The 27,842-nt window shown below is 23.3% G+C and overlaps 2 protein-coding genes and 1 pseudogene across 8 annotated transcripts in view; 1 reads left to right on the top strand and 2 right to left on the bottom strand.

The window, feature by feature from the left end:
- Positions 1–16: 16 nt before the first annotated feature.
- LOC112595609 (protein FAN-like) lies at positions 17–9,221 on the bottom strand. 2 transcript variants are annotated; one of them, XM_025340875.1, is made up of 18 exons: positions 9,097–9,221; positions 8,282–8,476; positions 7,874–7,967; positions 7,702–7,815; positions 7,424–7,606; positions 6,891–6,962; positions 4,950–5,143; positions 4,462–4,624; positions 4,215–4,369; positions 2,555–2,733; positions 2,356–2,487; positions 2,082–2,255; positions 1,713–1,998; positions 1,410–1,640; positions 953–1,041; positions 735–876; positions 382–491; positions 20–201 (listed from the first exon to the last, which is right to left on the bottom strand). In XM_025340875.1, exons 1-18 carry the CDS (start codon positions 9,111–9,113, stop codon positions 101–103), a joined length of 2,631 nt encoding a protein of 876 aa, XP_025196660.1. In that variant the 5' UTR covers positions 9,114–9,221; the 3' UTR covers positions 20–100. The 2 variants fall into 2 exon arrangements, with proteins under 2 accessions (XP_025196661.1, XP_025196660.1); XM_025340876.1 differs by lacking the exons at positions 735–876; positions 953–1,041 and having other exon boundaries at positions 17–201.
- Positions 9,222–12,840: 3,619 nt separating this feature from the next.
- On the bottom strand, positions 12,841–13,850 carry LOC112595683 (annotated as a pseudogene).
- Positions 13,851–15,625: 1,775 nt separating this feature from the next.
- Positions 15,626–27,842, top strand: part of LOC112595671 (AT-rich interactive domain-containing protein 4B-like) — a 16,781-nt gene continuing 4,564 nt past the window's right edge. The window contains exons 1-17 of one of the 6 annotated variants that reach the window (XM_025340958.1): positions 15,626–15,777; positions 15,881–16,127; positions 19,629–19,742; positions 19,820–19,882; positions 19,967–20,060; positions 20,118–20,304; positions 20,404–20,598; positions 20,661–20,740; positions 20,811–20,932; positions 21,094–21,231; positions 21,597–21,715; positions 22,677–23,403; positions 23,830–24,062; positions 24,139–24,241; positions 24,794–24,964; positions 25,859–26,018; positions 27,266–27,808. In XM_025340958.1, the coding sequence (XP_025196743.1) occupies positions 16,110–16,127; positions 19,629–19,742; positions 19,820–19,882; positions 19,967–20,060; positions 20,118–20,304; positions 20,404–20,598; positions 20,661–20,740; positions 20,811–20,932; positions 21,094–21,231; positions 21,597–21,715; positions 22,677–23,403; positions 23,830–24,062; positions 24,139–24,241; positions 24,794–24,964; positions 25,859–26,018; positions 27,266–27,808 (3,067 nt within the window). In that variant the 5' untranslated portion in view covers positions 15,626–15,777; positions 15,881–16,109. Of the gene's footprint in view, positions 15,778–15,850; positions 16,128–17,476; positions 17,510–18,530; positions 18,696–19,628; positions 19,743–19,819; positions 19,883–19,966; positions 20,061–20,117; positions 20,305–20,403; positions 20,599–20,660; positions 20,741–20,810; positions 20,933–21,093; positions 21,232–21,596; positions 21,716–22,676; positions 23,404–23,829; positions 24,063–24,138; positions 24,242–24,793; positions 24,965–25,858; positions 26,019–27,265; positions 27,809–27,842 lie in introns of those variants that run through there. The other 5 variants (XM_025340957.1, XM_025340954.1, XM_025340956.1 and 2 more) reach the window with 5 other exon arrangements.

Genomic DNA, 27,842 nt, shown 5'->3' with positions numbered 1-27,842 from the left:
TTAACAGATGTTTTAAGTATTTCTATACAAATAAAATATAAAAAAAAATAAAATACATATTAATTGTTTTTAATTTGTTATGATAGTAACATTAAAATCTCTAAGTATCAAAAGATGTTTTCCATACATAAACCAAACGATCTTTACCAATAGTAGCAATCATACTTCCGTCATTAGAAACATCCATATTTAACAATCCACCTGTGAAAAATTAAAAATAAGATGAAAATACAATTATTTTAATATGATTTAAATACAAATAAAATTGCTATAAATTAAATTATATGCAGTATATTATGTATTTATCTTATTTTTTTTATTTATTAACTGTTTATTTCTCAACTACTTTAATTATTTTAAATTTATATAACAACTATTTACCAGAATGTGTTGGAACTTTTTTAATAAGTTCAAATTTTTCCAAGTCCCACAAATACATGATTCCATCATCACCACCAACAAAAACATGATATCCATCCCATGCTAATGTTCTATAAAATACAATTTTTAATTTTTTTATGATCGAGTTTTAAAGTATATGAATTTATATTCTATTCTATGTTAAAATAACATTACCTATATTAAAAAAGTTAAAAACATTTTAAACAAACTGAACTTTTTGTACATACAAATATTTTTACATGATGTATATATCTCAATGACTTGATATATTTTAAGACTTGAAATAACTTTAACGTATATTTTTAGTATATTTATAAAATAAACAATTTTACTTTAATGGGCATTGAAGAGTATTGGTATAAAGTTCGAGTCCACTATTAGAATCAAACACTTTGAAACAGCAATCATCAGAACATGAAATAAGTTTTGAGCAATCACGACTAAAACTCAATTTATTTACACTGTCAGAGTGTCCTATAATACAATTAATTGTGGGTTTTTAGTAGTCTAAATGATAATACAACTAATAATTGATGAAATTTAGTTATACCTGGTATCTGTTGTATAAATGAATAATCAAGGAAAAACCATAAAAAAATTTCACCTACATCAGTTCCAGTTGCCAACAATTTGTTATCCCTATAACATAATATGTAAATTATACTTCAATATTAAAAATTAAATTATTTGAATTGTAAAACAAAATGTTGAGTTTAAGATTTTAATAACTCTGTATAATTAATAATATAATAAAGTAACATTGTTTAAACACCACACATTTTTGTTATAAGCATTACATATTGTTTATTTCTAATAAAAACATATTTTAACCTAATCAAATTATAATTACATATACATTTTGGTAACATATTTTGTATTTATAATGTTTTTAAATTAATTAGATTCAAGAATTCTTGAATCAATGAATTCTGTTTAAATATAACCCCCTCCCAAAGACAAAATCTTATACTACTGATTTTGTTTATCTAAATATGATTACAACTTACATAGAAAGAGCTAAACTTGTAACTTTATTTTCATGTTCCAATTCAGCTTTAAGAGAAGTTATTAACTCAATTTTGGTCCATGGTGCTTGTGGAGTCTTCCAAACACGCACAGTACAGTCTAAAGAACCAGTTATTAAAAATCCGTTTTTAGACCATGCTAAACAAGATATAGAATCTTCATGGGCTCTGAAGTCATCGGTAATACGACAACAGTCAATATCATAAACAATCCTTTAAATAAAAACACAATATATTAGTCAATTAAATCATAATAAGTTGTCCATAATAAATGATCATAATTACAAAGATCCATGCATGGTAGCAATCAATGCTGTTGATGTGTAAATTGGTGGTAAAATTATATCATTAAATTTAACTGGAAAACCCTGTACAATAACACTTCTAATTTGTTTCTGGGTTGATATGCAATGGACTTTAAGCATAGCATCATGTCCTACTGACCAAACTGTTTGCATATCTTCACTAATTTTTACACTTGTAGCTGTATCTCTATGTGTAGTTGTGGTAAATAATTTTAATATACTTAAATTATTCCAATTCCAATACTGTTCTATATTTGGTAATAATCCTAATAAAACATTTTGTCAATCACAATATTAAATTCTTGACTAATATTTAATATTAAAATAGTCAAATAAAATACAATATTACCAAACTGTTGAAAATCTTTAATTAATAAAGATGTTTTTGGTGGATGTGGCTTTTCAAATATCTGTTTTGGTATTTGACCAAACTCCATGATTTGCACCTCTAATGCATGTCTTTGGTTCCAATCTCGAACATTGTTTAAATCAATAGCTCCCTCATAACATAAGTAGTAGAACACTATTAATAAAACAAATTTAATGTAAATTTCAAGTGACAATTTAATTAAACTGTTTTGAGCATTTTAATACTTGATGTTTTTAATTTAAATTAATTATACCATTATTTGCTTTGATTGCATTTGTTCCATTTTGTTTATAACCAAAAATAAGGTCTATCCAATGATGTAAATTATTGGATACATAATCACTTTCTAAAGCTTGTCTCAATTTAGAAACAAAATCTACAGGGCCTAATAGACATAAAAAATACATTATTTTAATAATTATTAAAAGCATATAAATGTAACTTTAACTTACTAGTTGCCCATTTTGGAAGTTCAACATCACCAACTTTGCGACCATCATGTCTGGTTCCAAAATCAATACCAAATTTATTAGTTAAAAAATCACCACATTGATCAGTGTCATAAAATTCTGGAACTAACTCTTTAAAGTCTGACATATTGTTTAACACATTTCTCCAAGCATCTGATATACTTAAGGATAAAAAAAGATTAAATTAATTTTTATAAAATTGCATCTCGTAATTATATTTATATTAATTTCTTTATCTTAATTCCTGTTCAAACCAGGATATTCAACAAAACATATATTTCCAACAATATCATCGATATTGGATTATATTACCCTCTTGTGAAGTAAACCAAAAACATGATTGGCAATGATATTAAAACATTTATCAGGATGTGACTTTAAATACACATTATATTTTACCATTGTTCATAATTTTTTTATATATTATAATAGAACAAAAAACTAAAAAAAATAATTTCAAGATATTTAAATACTGCCATACTAAACAAAAGAGTCTTAACTTGATAAATATGGAATCCTAAGAATAATCAATTTACGACACAGATTTCAGTTCCTTTTATATCAAGTAAAAAAATAAAGAGTTTTAGTATAAATAATGGTAATGTATCATAAATTAAAATAATGACTATGAATTATTTTTATTTTTATGAATAGATCAATTTTAAATTACAACAAAAACTTAGTAAATCAATAAATTATATTTTACTAAAAAATGTTGTGTTGATAAAAGTTGTTTGAGATAAATGTATTTTTGAAAAGGAGTATTAAGAGTTGAATTTTTAATGCAAAATATCTAAAATGACAGAACAACAACCATAAAATGAACTTTGTTGTATTTCTGTACAAAAAACATTCTCACACTACCTAAGACAAGTCTGTCAACGAAATAGAAAACAGTTTTAAGTAAATATATGAGTTATAACTTATAATAATTAAAATATTTAAAATTTTCTTTTAATTTTAGTATTAAATAAAATAGTATTAATATTGTGATGAAAATTTTAATCAAGTACATAATAACTTTAATTTTGATAATTTGTAAAAATACAATTTCTAATACTAATAATTTTAATAAATAAATAATTATTATATTTTGTTATAACATTATATAAATATTCTATGGTATTCTAAGGTAACAAATAAATAATAAAAGTACAGAAAAATTTTTACAACTAATCAATAACACCGTATAAAATTGATTTTAAATAATAATATTAAAATTACTTATATTTTTGTAATAAGTGATAATAAAAACATTTTTATTGCTATTCTTTTGGATTTTTTTTTGTGAAAAAACAATAAATACTAAATTAAATAAAATAGCAGTTCTAAAGTTTTAAGAAAATTAAATAATAAACATGTTATTTTTTTCAAAATTAATTCATTGATTTATATGGCAATTTTGCTTATCAAGAAGAATATTAATTAGAAGATCAGGAATATGGTTTTAAGAGATATGAGTGCTAAATTATTTTAAGAGTTCAAAATTATAGAAAGTATCCATTATTTGTGTATCAATTAATAAACAATTTAAAAACTTAACATTTAATTATTATAAACATTAACTTAAAACTTAAATGAATTAATTATTTAAGTACTTAAAGACAGGAAAATACTCATTATTAAATATTAAGTTAAATACCTGTTAAACATTCGATCTGGATGATCAAATCTACCGTTTTGCAAACATAACATATATTGGGGATATTTACGTACTAAATAAAACAAAACAAATCCAGGAGTTGAATAATGAGATCCATACAAAAATTTTGGTTCATTCATTTCATTGTATCTATCCTATAAAATTAAGTACATTACCTAGTTAATAAATAAATACACAAATCATATTATGTAATATCTAAAACTATTTGTTAATTGTTATTTAAGACCTGGAGTTTTAACAATCTTTCTGGATTCAAGGCACCAATGGGTTTTGTAAGATCACGGAATGTATTTGAGTTAGTTAAATCTAGAGTAGAAGATGTGTAATCTGCTACAACCCATGGAAAAACAGGATACTGTGTCAGATCATTAACAGTCCTGTCAGCCAAACTAAAATATAACATATTTATTTACATGATAAATTCTATTGTGTAAATTATGTTTTGTTAGGTTTTTAATAAAATAAAATACATAATTTTGATCTAATAATTATTATAAATTATAATAAACATAAATAATAAGAAACAAATATAAATACACTATTTATGTATAATTTTATATAACATAAATATAGTTTGTTAATATTATATATTTTTTAAATACATAATATTATAATTTTAAAATATTAAATTACACAATCAAAATTTTACTTTAATATACTTATTACTTATATAATAGTTTTTTAAAAGTATAAACATAAAATATATTTAAATACCTGTTTAAATATAGTAAATAATCATAGTTAGACAGAGCACCATTTTGCCATTTTAATGTCATGGTACATCTTTCACGTTTTTCCATTTTCACTTTTGATTGATTTAATAAATTATCATAAAGCTTATCTCGTACTTCAGTAGTTTTAAATGTCAGGTACAACTGTTTATTGAGTTCATATTCAAATTCTAAACCCTGAAACAAAATACTTGAAGTATATATTTCTATAAAATTAAAAATATAATCACTAATTTCCTAATAATTGTTCTACACGATTTAAATTCTACAAGCAAATATGTATTTATAATTTTGTTAAATATACATAAGCACTGTATATATTAAAATATTACTAGTGTAATACTGTATTTATAATAAATAAATAATACATTTTCTTATGATTAACAAGACTAGGCAAGTTAATGCAATTTTTTTTAACTCGGTTAATTACATTTCTTTTTAATATAGTTAAAAAATAAAATTTGTAGACATTTGAAACGCAAAAATTTAGTTTAAAATTAAGTTAACAAATTCCATCAACTTATACTTAATTTAAATTAATAAGTTAAGTTAATTAAAAAAAAAAAAAATGGTTTTAAGCAATTTGTAATTATTATTAATTAGTTATTTATAATAAAATCAATGTTGATATTATGTATCTATTTTAAAAACCTTACTATTTATAGAACTTTATTCATATTTCATGCAAAAGATAACTTAAATTTAAAGTAAAGTGCAAATGTATTTACTGTGTTTTTAAAACGTATAATTTATAAAATAAATAAGATTAATAAAAAGTAATAAAAAAAATGCTACTTCTACTATTTATAAGCAAATATATATTTTGTATAATTAATCTAATCACATGAAGTTAATATTTCTTTCATAGTTATAATAATTAAATTAAATTTTATCAATTTAATTAATTTATATATTATATCTAGAATTAATTTTGAAACAATCACTAAGTAATTAAATGATTAAATGATTAATAGACTAGTTAATCAAAGTGAGAACCAAGGATTGAATACTAAATAATACTGAATCAGTGTAATAAGCGATAAATTAAAAATCTGTTAAAGTAAATAATATACCAAAATAATAAATTGTACCTTTAGAAAAAATATAAACTGAAATGACCACAATCCATGATAATTGCATTAATAACTTATAAATATAATGATATTTGGATACATATCCATGAATGTCTATATGGTTTTTTGTAATAACCAAATTCTCCTATATTATTAGTAGTTCATAAAATACAATTTTTCATTTTAACTTAGAACACTTTTTCCTAGTATTTTTTGCAAAATACATAAAAATATAGACTATAATCAACAAAATATTTTTCTGAATAATATAACTATTATAAATTAACTCAATTAAGAATATTCAAAACTGTTTAAGTTGATGTTAAGTTAACATAGATTCAAATAAGTTAAAATTAAGTTAAGTAGAATCTTTAACTATTAGAAAATAATACTGTTTATTAGAGTATACTTCAAAATTATGTAATAAATTCCTAATTAGGTAGAACATGAATAAATAATTAGTTTTAATTTTAAAGTACTATTTTTCAAGTCTGATAAAAGTGCATACACATACTAAATAACTTAACATGATAAAATTTGCCATGCAATAAAGATTAGGCTGAAAACCATAAGATACATACAGCTGTTAACCAAAAGATTTACGGTGAAGATTTCACTAATATATTTTCCTTTAAATGTCTTGGCTATGAAATTAAATTAGTAGAAAGAAAATTATAATAATTAAACAAAATAATTGTTAATGATTTTATAAAATACATTTTTTTAAGTATTATCTTAAGAATTATATTGGAAAGCATAAAATAATGCCATGTTAAGTCAAGCTGCTGCAAAAAAAATACATATTATTACAATACTATAAAAAACTATTAATTCAATTTATTGATACTTACAACTTGTTGTAACAAAAATCTTCTTTTAATGATTCGTTTTAGTTCAGACAACTCAATTTTTAAATATAAAGTCTAAAACCATAAAAATAATTATAATTTTATATCTTAACATGATAAAATTAAAATTTTGTTTGTATAAAAAAGTTAAGTCAACATTTATTTTATGTTATAATTTAATAGTATTCAACATATTGTAAAATATAAATTAGATAATTTATTTAAATCATATTACTTGATCAGAAATAAGTTTTAAATATATATATATTGTTAAAGTAGATATTCTTTAATTCAGTACTTCTCAAATTGGGAGCTGTAGCTATAATATGACTAGTAGACCATGAAATATATACATATTTTTAAATATTTACAGTTATTTAGTTATTATGTTTTAAAAAAATAATTAATGATTTTGACTAATGGGGGCCTTGACAGTTTACATCAAATTTAGGAGAGCCCATGATAAAAAAAGTTTGAAAAGCTAGCAACTATATATTAAAATAATGAATAGCGAAATTATTTCAAATTGAACTTACCACTTCATTATTGTTGAAAGGTTGGAAATACACATGTAAACTAGTCAATACTATTCTTCCAGAATTTATACTAAGAGGTGTTATTTTCTGACCTACTTCTTCCATTATTATATTTTCACCCAATTCTAACCATGTTGGATCAAATTTGATAAGTGTTTGTCTACCATATGCTATTGCGGCAGCCTAATAATATTCAACACAATTAAAATAAACATTAAATAACATAATTAATTAAATAGTTAATAATATTAACTGTTTGTTTTAAATTGCTTATTTACCATATGCCTATGTTCTGCAGTCTGTAAAGATGAAGCTCGGTGTAGTTGTAGTATAAGGGATAAGCAATCTTCCACTCGAGCATATTTTAAATCAATTCTGAATAATGATATTTCCTAAAAAATGTAATGTTTAAGTAAAAGATGTGCTCAATACCAACATATAAATACATACATTAATAAACTTGTAAGGTTCTAACACATTATGATCTAACATTTCAATGTACTGTTTGCATATTATATTTAATATATTTGAATCTTCATCTGAACTAAAATAAAAATTATAAATATAACATTAATAAATATATAAATATATAATGTATATCCTATAAACATGGATTTATAATAGATAATTACTGACTAACTAGGATTGTTGTTTTCCTTATTAGTTTATTATCTAAGATTTAATACAACATTTCTTTAAAAATAATAACATAAATAATATAAATTATACATTTTTTTTTTAACTTTTAGTAATATAAAAAAAATTAAAATTAACACTCTTTCAATTTTATACTAAATACAAAATTACTTTTTAAAAAAGGTATTACTTATTTAACTAAATATTCAGTCTCTCACAAACCTCTTAGTAATAGATCCACATTGTGTAAATGGTATCTTTAAAATTGGTTTATGGTAATCTTTTGGATCAAAAACTAATGATAATGAACATACTTTAAGTCGTCCAATAAGCCATGTATCATTCTTGGTAATTGCTAATGAAGCAATGTAATCTTCAAAATAGTACTCTCCTGGTTCCAATAGTAGTAATGAAAATCTATTAAAATATGCATTAGTTCACTTAATTTTGATAAATAAAGATAATATATTTAATAAACCTAACCTATGTCAATCATATATTAACCCTAAGACTAAAAATTAAAATTTTAAAATTTTAAAAATATGTGTAAGTGTTAAAGATACGTATAATAAATTAAGATATCAATAATGTAATGTGTACCAATTTATAACCTAAATATTAAAAAAAATGTACTTAAAAGTACTGACAAATCTATTATCTTAAATTTTATTTTGTAACCTTTACATGAGTTCTAATTAAAATTTAATTGTTTATTTTACTAATAAATAGTTGTGGTCTGTGGGTGAATAATAATGGGATGGAAGGCATGGTGTACAATTGATTGAACAAAGTTTCAATAGCGTTTAGTTCTGTAAATGATTAGTTATTAATAATTTCAGAATAGTAACTGGAGTCTGAAACAATATTATCTGTTATGTGTAACCTAAAACAAGTCAATCACTATAACAATTCTAGCTAATAGTCAATTTTTCTGTAGTCAAGAATTTTTTTCGCCTAAATCTTTATTATCCATTATTTTTGCCTCCTTTTTTATATGTAATTAGTAAATTATTTAATACACATTTTTCAATAATTACCTTTCTTTATTTTCCATGGTAAAGTGTGGAAAAACCAAACACAAGTTGTTTCTAATATATTATAATACACATCTGAGTATCTGATAATGCATATTATTATTTGTTGATGATTTTATAAAACATATAATTTGTAAGTTGTATAATAAGTAAGAAGTCAATAATTGCTATTATAATTAATTTTTTACTCTCAGTCAAATATGAATAAAATACTAACTAACTATCACAGACATTATGAAACATGATTAACAAAAACCAATACTACATTATATTATATACTAAAAATTAATATTATTAATTATAATTTATACCAATTATCATGATAAAATAAATAATTATGTTTATTTTGTCATGTCGTCACGCCGATTACTTAATACTACGAACTAAATCTAAGGTCTAAGATCATCGTAAATATAATATTAAAATGTTTTTCTTGAAAGATAATGTATTTATCACTTTCCAATGTCTTATCTCTAAGGATAACAAACAAATCATATTGACATATTGTTAGATTACAATCATTATACTCGCCTATGATTTAATAAAATGTATGTATTAGTATTGTATATAAATCTGTGGCATTAACTTTATAATCAAATTAATTTTAATTGCTGCTATGAACAATATTGATATGAGGTATATCTAATTGCGTTTTCCGCTCTAGGTACCTTCGTGATTAAATTATGTAATTTATATTTTATTAATGAGTAACTTCAGTGCGCACTGAATTTAAATTACTTACATTTTGTATGTTTCAGTTCACTGCACAGTTTTTGCTCCGAGTATAATTATAACTGTACCAATTCGAGGTTTAAGTTTTTTTATTTCTATACTATTGTAGAATTAAAGCACAGAATAAATAAAATTTTTAAAACAGAAGTTATTTGTGGCACGATTTAATATATTACGAGTATATATACATCAGGTCAAAAACTGAGGTATAAATGCAGTTTTGTACCCCCTCGCCAGTTTGATTATTTCTTATTCAAACTTATGTAACTCGACAACGAATTATAAATGATGGTACAATTAGAAAAACTGGTTTAGAGTGAATATTCCATTTTTGTATTCTTTCTCTTTTGAAAACTACTGGAAAATTTTACTTCTAACCAAAGTACTAATTAAATCTAATTTATTACCTGTAACTGTCCCCTCAAAATTTAAAATCGAATTTTTACAGCTTCGAAAACTGTTATCACTCGTCTGTCATGAGAGAAAACAGGTAAAACTAACACAGTTAATTTTAAGATTGAATCAATATTGCTTGTCCCACATTTAGTTTTATAATATGGTCACTATCTAAGTGACTAAGCACCTAATCTAACAATTAATAAGTATTGTTTACACACTTGTCTAATTTTTTTTAATTTATTTAAAAAAATAAAAATTCAACGATTTTTTGTATTTTTAAAATTGTAAATATGTCTTGGCATATTAAAAAAAAAACGTACTTTGTAAAAACCTACTTTTAAATGATTAAGTGACATAATATAATAAAAATAATTCTAAAACACTTGAAAGTTGAAAGTTACAAGATTTTAAATAAATTTATTTAATGTAAGTTGTAGTGAGTTGGTACGTTAGTACGTAATTTTATGCCGTATCAAAAATTATTTACATTTGAACTATCTAAATTAGAATAAAATAGTCTTTAACTCTGCATAATATTTAGTTTATTAGTACACTTGGAAAACTGTATAAGACCTCCATAGTCCATGTTTCATCGATACCGTACCTCCACTGGTACCGGGCACACTCGAAAGTGGTGACTGTGACATGAGCAACAAGCTTTCGAAACATTATGGGCAGCGCTCATTGCTTAGCTGTTTAGCGAACTATATATCAATTAACAAAGCAAATACAGGCAATACAGCGCAACTTTACTACACGAAATTGGGACAATAAAATATTTATTCAAAAAAAAAATATATTTTTAATATGTAATTTAATAACAGTAATGCTTCAAAAATAATAATATTATTACACACCTATTTTTATATCCTTTGCGTCTAGTTGTCCAGTCGATTTGATATAGAATATTGGAAGTGCTTAATATTTCATCCAAACCATATTAAAATTTGGAGGTAGGTAAGAAAAGTGTTTTAACAGAACCGTATTTAATCCGAAAAATAATAGATACCTACGTAAAAACCGTATTTTTTCCTAAATAATATGTTTATCGAGGTGGTAGATTAGGAGAAAATATGTTACCTATGCAATAACAACGATTTATATTTCGGATAAAATATAAAAATTTGAAAACCATTACCTATTTTCATTTTCACTTTTTTAAAATTTTCAAATAAACTAATTTTCGAATCGAATAGTTTTCAGATAAGATATTTTACTTTTAAAATAAATTTATGAAAAGTATTTAAGAATAAAATAATACTGACATAAATACTTTTAAAAATTTTATAGACATTGAAATAATAACATAGATAGTTGTACATATTTTGTTTGAGTAGTATTTACAAAAATGATAACTGATTAGCAATACCTATCTAATTATTAGGGCTGTGCATTTACCTAATACATTAAAAATTTTTTTCTAAATTTAGTGTAGTCTGTAAGTATAGTCATAATCGCAAATTGGTTCAATTTGTTGGTGAAGCTCTAGCCTCTACTATATACTGTATACATTAAAAAAAAATCGGTGAATTGCTAAATTTCATGCTTACCTGTACTTATGTTTAACTAAATACCTACTTATATTTTACTTGTTCATACTCGTGAAAATTACTTAGAAATGTGTTGATTTTGTTGAGAATTTTAATGCTGGACTTGGAGAAATTAAGGATAACAAATTAGGGAAAAAATTAACAATTTTGAAAAATAGAAGGAGTAGAATTACTGTCACAGACGTAGTAAAAACTTATGAAGAGTTGTAATGCCAGAGAAAAAATGAATATAATTAGCAGTGTTGAATAAGTATTATACATTAAACTATTGTCCAAATGTATTGCCTTTTACCTTTGTACTTCATATTAAATAATATTATAGCTATGAAAATAATAATAATTATCATTATCATTGTGAATAACTTTATTTATTCTAAGATGTAGGTAATTTAGGTACCTAGTAGGTTCCTACTTGGGTAGTTTAAATATATATCGGTATTACATTTTACCTATTTATGTAGATGTACAAGAATCAATAGTTGATAGCTAAATAATAATCATATTACAATTCTACCTAAGATGGATAAAAATCTGTTTGTATTCTAGGTACCTATATTATTTTATGTTTTAATATTAACTAATGTACTTGGTATGGTCATGTTTAACACAAACAAGTAAAATGTTAGAAGTATATTTTAACTTATAACTTTTCTTCCTGTACTTACAAATTTATAAATTATACAAAATTGTCCATGTGAGTATTTAGAACTAGATTAAGGTAGGAGTGACTAAGAATTCTACTGTCCAAAGCCATATAAGAAAATATTTTAAATAAATGATATAGGCATTTTATGTAATATGAATATACTCTACTAATAAATGAAAAATGTCTATTATAAGAAAGTCCCTAATTATTTATACATTTTTTCATTATTTATTTATTAGCATAACTCATTTAGCATAATATTTTGTCAACAATTATTGTAATATACATCAGATTTAAATTATTAACTTCTAAAAACCTTTTATTGTGTTATCTTATTTTTAAAATGAGAAACAAACAAAAATATAAAAAAATCAATATAAATCAGAATAATCAGACCTAACTACAAATTTTATGAATAATTTAACAACATTTACAATTTTTACAATATTTAAAGCACCAGTGTTTGGCGTTTTCTTCATTGAAGTTGCAGTAATTAGAATTACAATATGTACAAAGCTCACCTTGATGGAAACATTGATGATGTAATTTAACTTTGGGTTTTTCAGTTGGTGAATTAGTAGTGGTTGTATTTTTAATTTTTGTAATGTTTGAAATTTTTCTTTTTATTGTATCCATTAATTTATCTAAATGTATTTAAAATGCAGAAAACAATGAGTCATTTAAAGTTTTTAATAATTTATGAGACATGTTTGTAATATCAATATGGCAACATTAATTAAAGAAACTATTAACATTTACTTAAATTGTCTGTTTGGGAATCATTGTACTTAAATTCATGTTTTGATTCATTTTTATGGTTTTGTGGTAAATTCGTGCTAGAAAATACCGTTACATTATTAAAAAAAAAATACTTTAAGTAATTTACAAATACTGTTTTAAAAGTAATTTATTTTATGTTTACTGTTCTTGTGATTTATCGGTATTTTTAACTTCTAAATTGTTGTTCAAAATACAATCTTTTGAAAAATTCTGTTCTTTATTATCTGTCATGTTAAGCAAAGATTTTTCTACACAATCTTTAATCATTTCTGTAAAATTATTGATAACTATTTTGAATACATTTTGATATTGGCTTACTACATTTTCAAATATTTAATTTTTCATTTTTTCAACACCATTTTAATTAATATGTAATTATTAATTACCCATTTCTTTTGTGCATGATTCAACTTGTAAATAATGATTATTATTTGTGGGTTTATTTGATTTAGAAAGTTGATTCCTATATTAATGAAAAAAATCATACTTTGATAGAAAAATTTAATTATTGTCTATTTCTCTAGAACTTACATGATAGGAGAAGTTTGTGATCTTAAATTTGATAAATTATCATAGCTTAATATTCGAAACATCGAGTAATGTAATGAAGGAAGAGTTAACATTATTACAAAAAAAAGCTTGTTTTTCATATTTATATTTCAATAACCATTCATATAAAAATTAATTATCTGACAAATAATAAATATTAGTTTAAATAACTTAGTTACGTTAATAAATAAATTACTTAAAGCCACAATACTATATTTAACTAAGTATTTCTTTATATTTTTCTTCATCTCTTATCAGAATACTGTTTTCAAGTATTGGTTCTTTTTTCTTTAAATTTACATACATGAATTGACTAGAAGAATTATCACTTATCGATCCACATAATGTATTACAGAAAATAACTAATAAATATATTGTGCAATTTAAAATCAAATATATTATGCATCATGTAAAAAAGATAGGAAAAAATGTAATTTTTATTTATTTTATTAGATTTTATTTATAATGGTAGAAAGAAGTACCTACCTAATTTAATACAAATTTTATTTTTGTTATTATGTATTTTAAAATATTAAAAAATTCATTATTTAAATTACCTATATACTAATATTAATACATAATAAATTAATATTTTTGTGTTAAATACTAATATGTTATACCACTAAAATGTTATACTACTAGACACTAGTTCAAAACAAAACTTCAATAACTGTAAAATATAGATTATTTTGTAATATTTGTTTATAATTTTAAGGATTATATTATAGTAATGATTTTTGTATATATATATAATACATTATGTATATTATAAATTGAATTATACAGCTTCCCCTGTGTAGTTTTTAAAAAGATTCTTATAGTTTCTAAGTAGGTACATAAAAAGACAAAAAAAAAAGAAATATTCATTTATATATTTAATGAGATGATGTTATGTTATTGAATAAAGGATTTAAGATTTTAATGGTAAAACATATATTATAATGAAATAAAATGATAAATTTTAATTTTATTCCTATCCTATTCTATTACAAACTTAGCCCCTTTAAAAAAAAGATTTACAATAAATTATTTGTATATGTTATAAACAACAATGAATTGTATACCTAGTTATACACACACATACGTATATACCTAATCTAGCGTGAGGTCTACGGAGATACAATATAATTATGTATTTTATTAATCAATTTTTGTAATTATCTGTTATGAATTTTCTGTCATTCATTCATTTATATAGTTTTACTACACATTTAAGTAGGCATGTTGTAATGACTGTTGGTCATTTTTATTTGTATTTCTTCGTTAAGCAGAAATCTAATACATTGGAAATGGATAATATTATTATTATATAAATATAAATTGCTATAAACCAGTGATTTTCAACCTTTTTAACAATGTAGCACACTTCTTCTTCTACAAAATTTTTGGGGCACACCAATTCATATAATACGTGAAGCATATATGTTTTTATATATATTATAATACACATATATATATATATTATAATACATATATATATATATATTTTTTTTTTTTTATATACAAAATGAACTCCATCAATAGATTTATCGCGGCACAGTCGGCAAACCAGTGTGCCGCGGCATACCGGATGAAAACTACTGCCATAAACAAATAAGCAAAACATAATAAAATTGTGTTTTAAACACTTTAATTAATAATTAATTATCGTTTGAATATTGTTTTAAATAATAAATTATGAACAATTCTAATTGTACTTTTAATAATGTAGCTAGTAGCTACTAACTAAACTTTAAAGTCAGTATTCAATATTCATTATTCAGTGACATGGATTTATAATCGTGTTTGGAGAATTTTAAAATGCTGATAATAAAGATGATTGCTGATATTATTCTCTTTTCGGCATCACTGTGCTACTCGTCTGTTTAGTTCTCATTTGTAACACCGCTAACGTAGTCGGAGGTTTAGACTTCAAACGGTCCAGTCGTTTCGTTTCATACGTTTTAGACGTTTTGGTACACTCGTCGCGGCACATCGCTGTATATTCATTGTAGCAATAGTTAACGATCATCGATCGACTTAGTTCGTGTAAGTAAGCATAATTTTTGGAAACCACTGAAATATTCTTATCATAAACAGACAAATATTGTTATTTTCATAGTATCATGTTAATAATTTAATATACGAATAGTGAACGCTCAAATGCATGTAGTAACCGACTAGTCAGTAGAAAAGAAAGCCACCGATCTCTGTCCGTCATCCGACATATAACGTACGTTCTCGGCGCGTACTAACCGCCATTTTCTGATGACCCAAGTACTCGTCTCCCTCGTCTATCGTTGACTACGAACGGAACGGCAGAGTTTTGCAGTTTTTTGCCGCGAATCAACGGATTTTCATTTTGCGTATTCGTCTTCACCATGAGAGAAAGATTGCCGGTAAGGATAAACAATGTAGTCTGCTTGTCCATTATAATAATAATAATAATAATAATAATTATTATTATTATTTTGGTTATTTGTGCGACGCTAAACAATTTTTGTTTTCAGTTGAGTAGGCCACTCAAAATAAATTTAATAAACAATAAATATTCGATTTCTTAGTAAAAAAGTATAACTAAAATTTACATTAAATCATATTACTAATGTTTAACACCAGCAAATAGATTGTATGGAAAATGCGGTATTCCGTTTTTATTTAGTGACAAAGTAATTATTAGTATTGTGGATGTAAGAACAATTAATTGCAAATTATATAATTCTGTTGTAAAATTAATGACAATAGCAAACATTTTGTATGAATTTTGCTTAAAAATGAATTGTGAGTAAATGATATCGAATAACGATAACTTGGTTATGTTGATGTAGATTATACTTACTTGTTAAATTACAAGTGTCCATTGATCTAATAGGTTCCGTTTTGACATCATTTATACATAATTAAGAAATCTATTTACTTAAATTGATGTGAAAAAAGCGAGGCAGTATGCTTACACCATATCATTGATATGGTTCATTGTATCTATTTATTTTTTTTACATTCTGGTCCGGAATGACCAAATTTATTGAGTAGGTAGTTAATTTATATACTTAAGTGTGTTAATCAGTAGCAAATGCCAATACTATATTTTAATAATAATGATTCTGTTTCAATGTTTAATTTTATTTTATAATTTGATTATAAGGTAGATAGATTATTAAAGATGTACTATGATGTATTTATTATATTACATTATTATACAATATACACGAATAGTTGTTTATTAGCATCACATATGTCATATTAAGCTTATAATACATTTTTAACTATATTTAAAAAAATAAAATTATTATCAATAGCTTATTATTAATTTCATAAGAGACATGTTTTTTTTTTTAGGTATTATCATATTTTAAAATAAGGAATAAAGTATTAATATTTATTTTTATACCTTATATAACTTAAATTTTGGATCTGACTTAATACCTTTATACCTATTACAAGCTCAAGAATATACTACAAAGACTACAATTACCTTTAGTTTTCTAAAAAAATTTTGTTTAAAATTTTTGAAAGCCATTATGTTACTCAGTAATACTATAAAATTATAAAAAACATATATAGGTATATTATGTTAAGTGTTAATACTGGATATAAATTTTAATTGTTATTCAAGTTTCCATGTATTTATTTTATGAAGTTCTAAAATAATGTACCTGCTACCTACTAATATTATTTAATTTTTTTTTTTTTTTAGATTAAAAATTATATTATAATATAATTAAGTGGAAAAATTAATTCTTTCCTACAAATACAAATAAAACATCCTACATTTACGATGGTTCGTATCATTTAATTTCTCATGCATAATTTATTATTAATAATCTATATAAAAGATTTAAAAAATGAACTTAGGAAGTTTAAGCCAAATCTTTAAATTACATTAATTGTAAATATTTAAAAATTAATTGAAGTAAATTATCAGTCGATCTTTGTAATTTTAAAACATTTGTTTTAGACAATTTTGTAGTCTCTTATTTTTATAAAATTATTAACACATCTCTAAAGTAAATATGATAAATAATTTAAAAGTTCTTTATCATTATTATTAATTTAAGAACAATTTGCTTAATATTACAAAGATTTCTTAATAAATATATGCAATACATAAAGTTATATTTATAAGGGTTTTATTAAATTGATGTTGGTTCATTTGGCTTAAATTTCCAATTAGAATTATATTGTAGGAGCTAGAGTTGCCATTAACTTAAGGGTTAGTATTTTAAGCAAGATCTTTATTTATGTATAAATATCTAGTAATGGTCTTGTTTAAAAATATATGTTAAATTTATTTACTGCTAAATACAATTGAATGGTAATTAATAATTTGTATGAAAGAGTATTTTTTTATCAATACTCAAATATATTTATATTTATTCTACCTTAATGATGGAATTAAAATCATATATTTTATGATAGCAGTATTGAACTAGAAATACAACTTAGTTTTTTTAGTCTAGTAAATTAAATAAATGTATTGTGCAGATAAAATATATCAAATTGAATTATAGAATATGAATCATGTACCACCTATTATTTAATTATTTGTTAAAGCATAACATTATATGTTAATTTTACTTACAATATTTTGAGGTGAAATAAAATTAACAATACATTTCTTTAAAAATTTTATATTATTAAATGAGGTAAGTAAGTTAATATGCTATTTGTTTATATTATTTTAATATTTTTAAATGTTGAACAAATTTTAAGATAATATGGTATATTTATGGCAACTTTAGTTTAATATTTAATATATTTACTTATTCTGTAGCAACTATTCAGTTATTGGTTGTTCAACTTGGTAATGATTGCACTTACTGTATTAAAGTAAACAAATGAACCTAGTTGTTTTTATCCATGGGTTGATTTCAGAATGAAAAAGATGACATATGAACGAGGTCTACTACATGTACCTACTTGTTATTCCATTAACACTTAAATGGAAGTCAGTATGTAGTATGGTCGTATGTTTATTCTTAAAATGTATGTTACTTATATATATATATCTACCTATAATATATAGGCGTATCTCAGGATTATATGTTCTGGATGGTTTCAAATGAAAATACATTTATTAAAAAGTGTTAAAAACCATTGGTTTATAACATACATTTAATATTATTTTATTATTATTCCATATAACAATAATATTTAAATTACTAGAATTAATAATTCTGAGAAATACTATATGATATATGTACTTAATTTTAATCATCAGCACCTTTTCTTAAAAACTTAACATTTATTTTACTTCAATAACTATTTAAACATTTATTATATAGTTTATAAGTTAGGTAGTATAAGTGCAATGTCATAATAATATGTATAACGCATACTGTTATACATTTTTGACTATATAATTTAATATTAGTTAAATATAATTTGAACTTCAGTTGGTTGAGCGGCATGAATAATGTTTTCTTGTTATTATTGAGCTTGAAATTTATAGTATAAAATTCCGCTACTAACTGAAGGTGATTGAAGGAACAGTCTTCATGTTAAAAGGTTGATAAAATCTCAACTCTAAATATTAAATTAAATAATATTTATTTATGTTTTACATGGATGTTTTGAATTTTTTAAATTATGTTTTATTATTCATTAAATTTTATGCAAATATTAAATGAATTTTATTATAATTATGAAACAGTGTGGACAATATCTTGTAATTGGAGTTGACTTAGGTATAATATTTAGCTTTAGTGTTAACAAGTTAAGCTAGTATTTTATATTTCATGGAATTTATGGGTTCTTTAGTCTTATGAGTTTATTATTGTTCTATGCATGCACTTAATTATTGAATTTTTATTACATACTTAGAGTGCTCGTGTATTAATAAGTTTTAAAACTGCATTTTTTAATTTCTAGAAAATTAATGTTTTTTGTATAAAATATAGGTGAATTTAGATGATCCACCTTTTCTTGCTGTTGGCACAGAAGTAAGTGCCAAATATAAAGGAGCATTTTGTGAAGCAAAAATCAGAAAAATATCAAAAACTGTTAAGTGCAAAGTGCGTGAACTTCCTATCATAAAATATTTTAATTTTAAACCAATTATACTCAATTATTGTTTATATTTTTTATCAAGGTTCAATATTCTAATGGGATATCTGCATTTGTCACTGATGATGTAGTGAAAGGGCAGTTAAAGGTTGGTTATACATTTAAATCTATATAACATAAAAACATTATATATGATTTCATTTAAAATTAATATACTTTTTATTAAATCAAGGTGGGAGCTACTGTTGATGTTAAGTGTAGTGATAAAAAAGAATTAGTTCGAGCAACAATTCAAAAAATTCAAGACTGTAGTCAATACACTGTTGGTATGTATTTTCATTTAATTATATTTATTTATGTATTCACTTATATTATTTTTTCAGTATTTGATGATGGAGATATAACTTGCTTAAAAAGAACAGCATTATGTCTGAAGAGTGGAAAACACTTTGCTGCTAGTGCTACTCTTGATCAACTTCCTCTAACGCACCCTGAGCATATTGGTGTTACTCCTGTAAGAACCACTATTGTACAAGGTCGTAGAAGTCGAAAGCACAAGAAAAGCATTGGGTAATTGTGTATATATATTTATTTATATACTCAATAATTAATATTTTATCAAGTCCATATTTCAATTTTAATTTAAACTATATGTTTTGCACAATAAAGGGAAAGTGGGGAAGAAGACGCTTCAACAATGGAAGAAAAAGATATTGGGAAAGTAGTTTGTGTAGAAGCTAATGATAAAAAGAAAGTAAGAGACAATTGGTTTCCTGGCTTGATAGTAGCACCTACATCTCAATCCTCAGTCAAAACTAATGTTGCAGAAGATTACTTAGTTCGTTCATTTAAGGATGGAAAATAGTAAGTAATCTAGAGTTTCTTCAATGTAATTAATTATTTACTATCATATTTTTTAAATAAAGTTATACAGTGCCCAAAAAAGAGATAACTGAATTTACTAAAGAGATTGGTGCTAGAGTGGAAAATCCTACACTTAAAACTGGTAAATATTAAATTATAATTGTTGACTCATTTCTAAAGTTATATTAATAATAATGATTATTATTAATTAGCTGTTGAAAAAGCCCTATTCTTTCTTGACAAAGATGAGCTTCCACCACACTGGGATCGAGATTTGTTATTCGGTATTGATAAAATTTGTGTTGCTACAGATAGTGAAGCATTTGATAGCGATGTAAGTATATTTTATGCTAAACTAACTTATTGAAACATAATGTTAATGTAATTGTTGCTAGTTCTTAAAGTACTCCAAAAATTATTACTCATTTAAAAATATACATTTTATTATAGATGTTTTAATTATTCATATACTTTAATCATTATATTATTTTTAAGAACTCTGACGAAGAATCAATTGAAGAAAAAGATCATTTTGTTGCACAACTGTTTAAATTTATGGATGATCGAGGAACTCCTCTCAATCAAGCTCCAGTGATAAACGAAAAGGATGTTGATTTATATAAACTATTCAAAGTATTAAATTATTTAATTTTTATAAAATATTATTGGGAGAATAATGGTCAATTGAAAAATTTGCATCATTAATTGGTGTTAAAATTAATTTTTTTTTTTTTATTTATAAAAATTTTATTTCGATCACTGTTATTTATTAAAATATAACTGTTCAATTTATAAATTAGTTTTTTCACCCCATAAAAGTAAATAATACTTAAAAGTATTCTTAATATTTTCATACAAAAATAATTGATAAATGTAACACGATACATTAACAATAAAGGAACTACATATTTTTATATTTTACAATTCTACAAAACAAACAAAAGAATTATAGCCACTTATCCAACTATTAATTATTAATATTTTTATATTATTTTTAGGTTGTTAATAATTGTGGTGGATACAACAAAGTCAATAAAGGTAAACTATGGAAGTTTGTAGCAAATAAAGCTGGTCATGAACAACAATCATGTTTTTCTGTTAAACATTGCTATCAACAGTAAGTGTATTTATTTAAAATTTAGTTATTATTATCTATATATAGAATAAATAAAAAAACATGTAATAAGGACTGGTATATTCACTTAAATTTATTGATATGTAAATATTTTAACAATTGATAACCATACATTGTATTTAATCTTAATATAAACATATTTTTTTATATTATTACATCATATAACATAACAATTAATTCAAAACTTAAATAGTATTGTGATTTAATTTGTTATGATTAGAGTTTCAGTTGTGTAAAAATTATATTTTTAATACAATCAAAATATGACTTTAATATTAGATTCACAAAGCTTAGATTTCAAATCTGATAACTTATTTTGTATATGCTTGCAGTTAGTAATTATTTCTAGGTGTTACAATTTATTTCTAATTTTAAATTATTAAAAATATCCATTTTGTTATTTTTTTTTTTATTTTGAATATTTACAAAAGCATTGTAAAACAATAATATAGTTTATCATTAACAAGTATTACTATATGTACAATTATCCAAAATATAGTCATTTTTATAATTTCAATTTTAATATACACTTGCTGCAGCCTATCTGATTTTACTTATGAGTATGTGGGTATAATTTAAAAGCTTAATTGTTGCTTATTGTATGTTTCATGTATTTATTTATGTAATTTTTAACATAGATGTGAGGAAAAATAATCAGTAACCATTAAATCATGTTTAATAATCTAAAAAGCATATAATTGCGTATTTTGTGATTTTCAATTAATTATTTAAATTTAAATAGACCATTTTTTGCATTTATGAAATATATTTTGAATTATATTCTTAAATAAAATTAAAATAGACAATACAGTATATATTATATTATTTATTTAAAGTTAATTTGAATAAAGTAAGAGCTGTTGATGAGAACTAATTGTTTAATTATAATTTATATTTTTAGTTACTTCAAAAAAACTAATGTGTTTATTGTGTTGCATTACAGATATTTACATAGTTTTGAGGATTTCTATCGGAAACTTGGATGTACAATGTTGAGTCATCCAAGAGGAGTAAGATCACGCAGTAGATTTAGTCGCAGTATCATACGAGATGTTGATAAAGCATTACCTGGTACATCATCCATAACTGATAAAAATAAGATTTTAAAAAATGAACCAAACGATAAAAAAACCAAAGATTCTACTGGAACTAAAAAAACAGCCAAAAATATTAAAGCTGAAGAAAAGCTCATAAAAAATAATGAAGAAGTGACTAAAAAAAGTGACAAAAAAAAAGATGATATAACTAATACTACATCACGTAGTAAGCAATCAGTGAAATGGGATTTGGATATAGTAGAAACCAAAGATACTGTTAAAAATTCTAAAGCTAAAAAAGAAATGAAAGATATTTTAAAAAAAGAAATAAAAAAAGAAATAGATTCAGATACACAAGATGATGATCAAATCATTGAAGATAAAAAAGTAGAGAAAAAAAAGTATACAAGAAATTTATTTGGAAAATCAGTGCGTAAAACGACTAAAAAAGAAAAAGTTGTTAAAGTAAAATCTGCAGATACTGGGTTACCAGGTATGAGAAAAATGAGAGCTATTAAAGAACAAATTAAAACGTTTGTTAAAGTAATGACTCCATTCAAAAAATCAAAGAGAGGAGCTAATACCCAGCAAGATGTTTTAAACAAAGGGAAATCTGATGAAGAAGTTCCTAAAGTAATTTTTTTTTAATATCAATTACTTTTATTAACTACATTAATTAGGAATTTTAATTTTTATTGATTACTATGTTTGTGGGTGCAGTAAGAAATGTTGAGAAAAATTTTAAATTAAGGCTTTAATGATGATAGTTTTTTTTAATTGACCTTAGTTGAATGTTTTATCTCAGTATGTAAAAGTTGAACTATTTGAAACTTGTCATTTTTCTAAAGTTGCAAATAAAATTATCTTAAATTTATGCAAATATTTTAATATAGTACTTAACTTCATTTTATAACTTAAAACATTTGATTTAATTTTAATAGTTGTTAGTTTTTTTGTTGTTATAATTGATAAATATAGTTTAATATTGAAAATTAAATGTTGCTATTTATTATTTTTAGATTTTGTTTTAAAAATGAATGTTCCATTTTATTATTTTAGCTTACACGATCAAAAACCAAGGAAGATTTACCTACCAAATCAAGGAGAATATCAGTATTGAGTGATCTTGGAGAAAGTGCTTCTGTGGTGCAACTTCCACAGACTGGACTTCTTGTAGAAAATCAAATCAAAATTAAAAAAGAGGAGGGATCTGAAAAGAAAAAGACTGTTAGAAAGAAAAAGGAGGATAAAGATGAAAAAGTAACAAATGATATAATTCCAACACCTGTTAGGTATGTTTATAAAATATAAATAAATCTGTGAAAATAATATTTTTTTAATATTGGCTTTACATTTTTGTTAATTTAGTAATGTTGAAATTGTACCATTTGATAAAGACTCGCCAGTAATTGTCGGTGATAACTTAGTAGTATATTATGGAGATAAACAAGCCACTACTTATGATGCAAAAGTAAGTTATTCAAACCCATAAAAAATATAAATTTTTGTTTTATAAATATAGTTTAAATTTGTCTGATTACAATAATACTGTGTTACATAAAATTATATAAACCAAACAAATAAGTATTGTTTTTAATCATGTAAACAAGTTATTAAGTAAATTAATTTATTAACTATTGATCGTTTGTTATTTTCAAATAGATCAACATATAATTTATAAATATTATGAATTAATAAATTAATAATTTTATATTTTAAACAATTTTAACAGAATAGTAAAGTTGTCGAGTATATTATTTTATGGATTGAAATAGTTCATAATTAAAAAAAATCTTATTCAAAAATAAATTTCTGTATTTTAATAATTTTTAAATTTATCTATTAATGTAAAATTTATCACATCTCACACTTTGTCAGCTTTAAATTCAATTTTTATTTTGTCTTTAAATTCAATTTTAGTTTTATTTATTTTCCCATAACACCACGAATACTTAACTTTGTAATATGTTAAAATTTGTATTATTTAAAATAAGCAAATAACTTCAATATTATACATTTTTAGGTGATTAATGTGTGTGATATTGAAGGAGTAATGAAATATTACGTACATTATAAAGGATGGAATTCACGCTATGATGAATGGATAGATGTTATGCGTATTGCTTACAAAACTAAGGATCCAGAACCTGGTGTTGATAATGATGCAGACTCTTCAAAAAGTAGTCCTCCAGAAGTATGTATAATAAAAGTCAAAGATTTTTTTGGTTGTTATAAAATAATTATCTTTAATTTAAATTTTTAGATTTGTTTTTAACATTTAAGAGTCATGTTTTTAAAATTAATTGTTGAGTTAATATAAATGAAATGTTTGAATTCATATAAATATAATTTATTAAGTTTTTTTAGAATATTATTTTTCTATTAATAATTTAAAGTAAATAACGTTAAGTATACATTTTTTTTTTTTGTGTGCTTTTTGAAGTTGTGTACCCCCTATTTTAATTGTTTAAATTTTCAAATCTTAATACATAATTGATCAAAAGTTCTTCATAAATTCTGTCATAATACAATGTCAAATACTTATATTGTATTAAAATTTATAATCATGTATACATAGGATATTATTAAAAAGAAAAAATAATAAAAAAAAATACTATAAATTTTTTTTTTGTAAATACAAATGATCATTATTAAATACGTTTAAATATATTATATTATTGATGTATATTACATTACAAGATAATCCATATTATTAAATAAATTAATCATACGCCAAAAAATTTGTCTGCTATGATATAATTTTTATTTTTATAGAAAAGTATGTGCAATTTTTTATTAATAACAAATCATTTAACATAAATTTCTTTATAAGAATTAAACCAAGTACAATAGTATTTTTTATCGTATAAATTATTAAAAAAAAATATTATTAATTGACTTCTAATATATTTATGTGAGTGGCATACTAGATTAATATTGTAACTCAGTTTTGTGAATTGCAATTGTGCTCATTAATACTTAAATGTTCATACTTCATTATTATTATATTATATATATATATATATATAAGTAAAAAAAAAAATTTATTGATTCTACCTACAACTAACAATATTAATATTTTTTTTAGCAAAAAAGTGTGGATGTCAAAAAGGTACCATTGACAACTGGTAGAACTAGGAGGTCAGTTACTCCACTCACATCACATTCGAATATAAAAAAATCACCTTTTAGTAGTGCTCGACCAACTAGAACATGTACTTTGACAGATCGTCCATTATTCAATATTGGTAAGTAAATTTTATAAAAACACATAGTCTAACAAAAGAAAGGTACCACATCTTGATAAATATTAAATATTCGTATGCTTCCTTATGCCGCTCCACATCTTATACCCCTACTATATTTGGCCTGACACCGGTTCATTACTTAATATACATGTGTGAAACAATACTTCTTTTTTGTGAGATGGGTTATAGATAGTTAAAAACAAACAACTAACGTTATATACCAATTGCAGATAATGGCTATTGTTTTTACTAGTTATGTTATGTTTAGATTATTTGAATATTATTTTTCTATTAAAAATGATTTATCGTAAAATGATAAAATATTTATGAAAATTTAATTTGTTGTTTCTGTGCAACCTTTTAATGATTAAAAATTAGTAAAATAAGTAATAATGATAAAAAAGTTCTTACAAATTATATTAATCTTCTTAGTTATTTAATCTTTAAATAATTATTTATAATTCTACCTAATGTTAACAAATTTAATTAATTTAAATATATTATTATTTATGTGGGGGACGGAGTAGCCAGCGTACTAAGGCGTCGATTATGACACACACAGTCTCTGGTTCAAATCCCAGTTAAGGGTGGCATCGCTTTCTGGGCAGGCAACTATCTAGGTAGCAAGGTTGCCATCCCCCAACCGAGCATAGCAGAAACATACAGGTGCCCAACTAATAATTCTACCAAATAGACGTCCAAACTAGGCTTTCAGGCCTACTCTCGAACATAAGCGCCATACGCAAAAAACAAAAAAAATTATTTATGTATTTCTAAAACAATATTAATTAAATTAATGATCAAAATAAAAACTCTGGTGAAAATTTCAAAAATATAAGAATTAATCCATTAAACTTGTTCTGTCAACTATCTTCTTAATTTTTTATCATGATGAATGATGATGTCCAGTTGTTTGTAAATTTAATTTGTTCTCTTTAGTTCATCATTTTTATAATATTCCTTTCTTAATGATTCTGTGAAATTTATTTTTCTTCTCTCTTTTCGCTGATTATTTTCAAAGTTCTTTTGTCAGATCATTCAATTACATATTTCTTTCTGCTCAACCAACTACCTAATAATTGTTATATTAAAAAATTATATTTAATTTTTAATGTTTATTTGTTTAACTAAATGGTCAATGTATTGTATTACTTTTATGGCCAGTATGTTATATTCAAGTTTATATCATATAATAAATAAATAAATGTAATATGATTTATATTTATGTTTATTTAATTATATTTTAGATAATTCTGATTCAGAAGGAGAATATACAGTAAGTGTAGGTACATCCAAACAATATAATAAGAAAAAAGCCACCATCAAATCTGAACCTGGTATTGTTATAAAAACAGAACCTGTAGACACTGAAAATCAGAAAAAAACTCCGTTGAAAACATATCCTAGTAAAGAAGTGCTTATGCAGCGAAGTGCACCTAGGAAACCAAAATCATGTGTGTTCAAAGTTCATAGCAATAAATCTGAAGAAGTTGAGGTTTGTGAACAAGTCACTCTTAAACCACCATTTGATTTTAATTTTGTGATGCCACCACCTGGTGATAGTTTAAAACAAACTGCAGATAATGAAAATAAAGAAATACAGAATGAAATTAAAGTTGGGGATAATATTAAAATTGAAACTAAAGTTGCTCCAAATCATTATTTATCACCTAAAGAAAAATCTGAGAGAAATGATCTAGAACATATATCTGAATCTTCAAAAACTAGAAATGAAAAAATCGAAAGTGAAACTGAGCAGGAGTCCGATGAAAGTCGCTTATTTGCAGGAGGTTTCAAATTTACACATTACCCTGTTATTTCACC

The sequence above is a fragment of the Melanaphis sacchari genome, unplaced genomic scaffold (genome assembly GCF_002803265.2).
Source record: "Melanaphis sacchari strain LSU unplaced genomic scaffold, SCAv2.0 Contig28_pilon_pilon, whole genome shotgun sequence".
Classification (NCBI taxonomy): Eukaryota; Metazoa; Arthropoda; class Insecta; order Hemiptera; family Aphididae; genus Melanaphis; species Melanaphis sacchari.
Note: the sequence above shows the minus strand (reverse complement) of the source record. Positions and strands in the feature narration are given on the sequence as shown.

What these genes read in the sequence shown, in the direction of transcription:
- LOC112595609 (XM_025340875.1), bottom strand. An exon ending in TATTTACTATATTTAAACAG is followed by an intron (nt 4,625 to 4,949) that starts GTATTTAAATAT and finishes GTTATATTTTAG; the next exon opens with TTTGGCTGACAGGACTGTTA. An exon ending in ACAAGTTTAGCTCTTTCTAT is followed by an intron (nt 1,042 to 1,409) that starts GTAAGTTGTAAT and finishes ATTATGTTATAG; the next exon opens with GGATAACAAATTGTTGGCAA.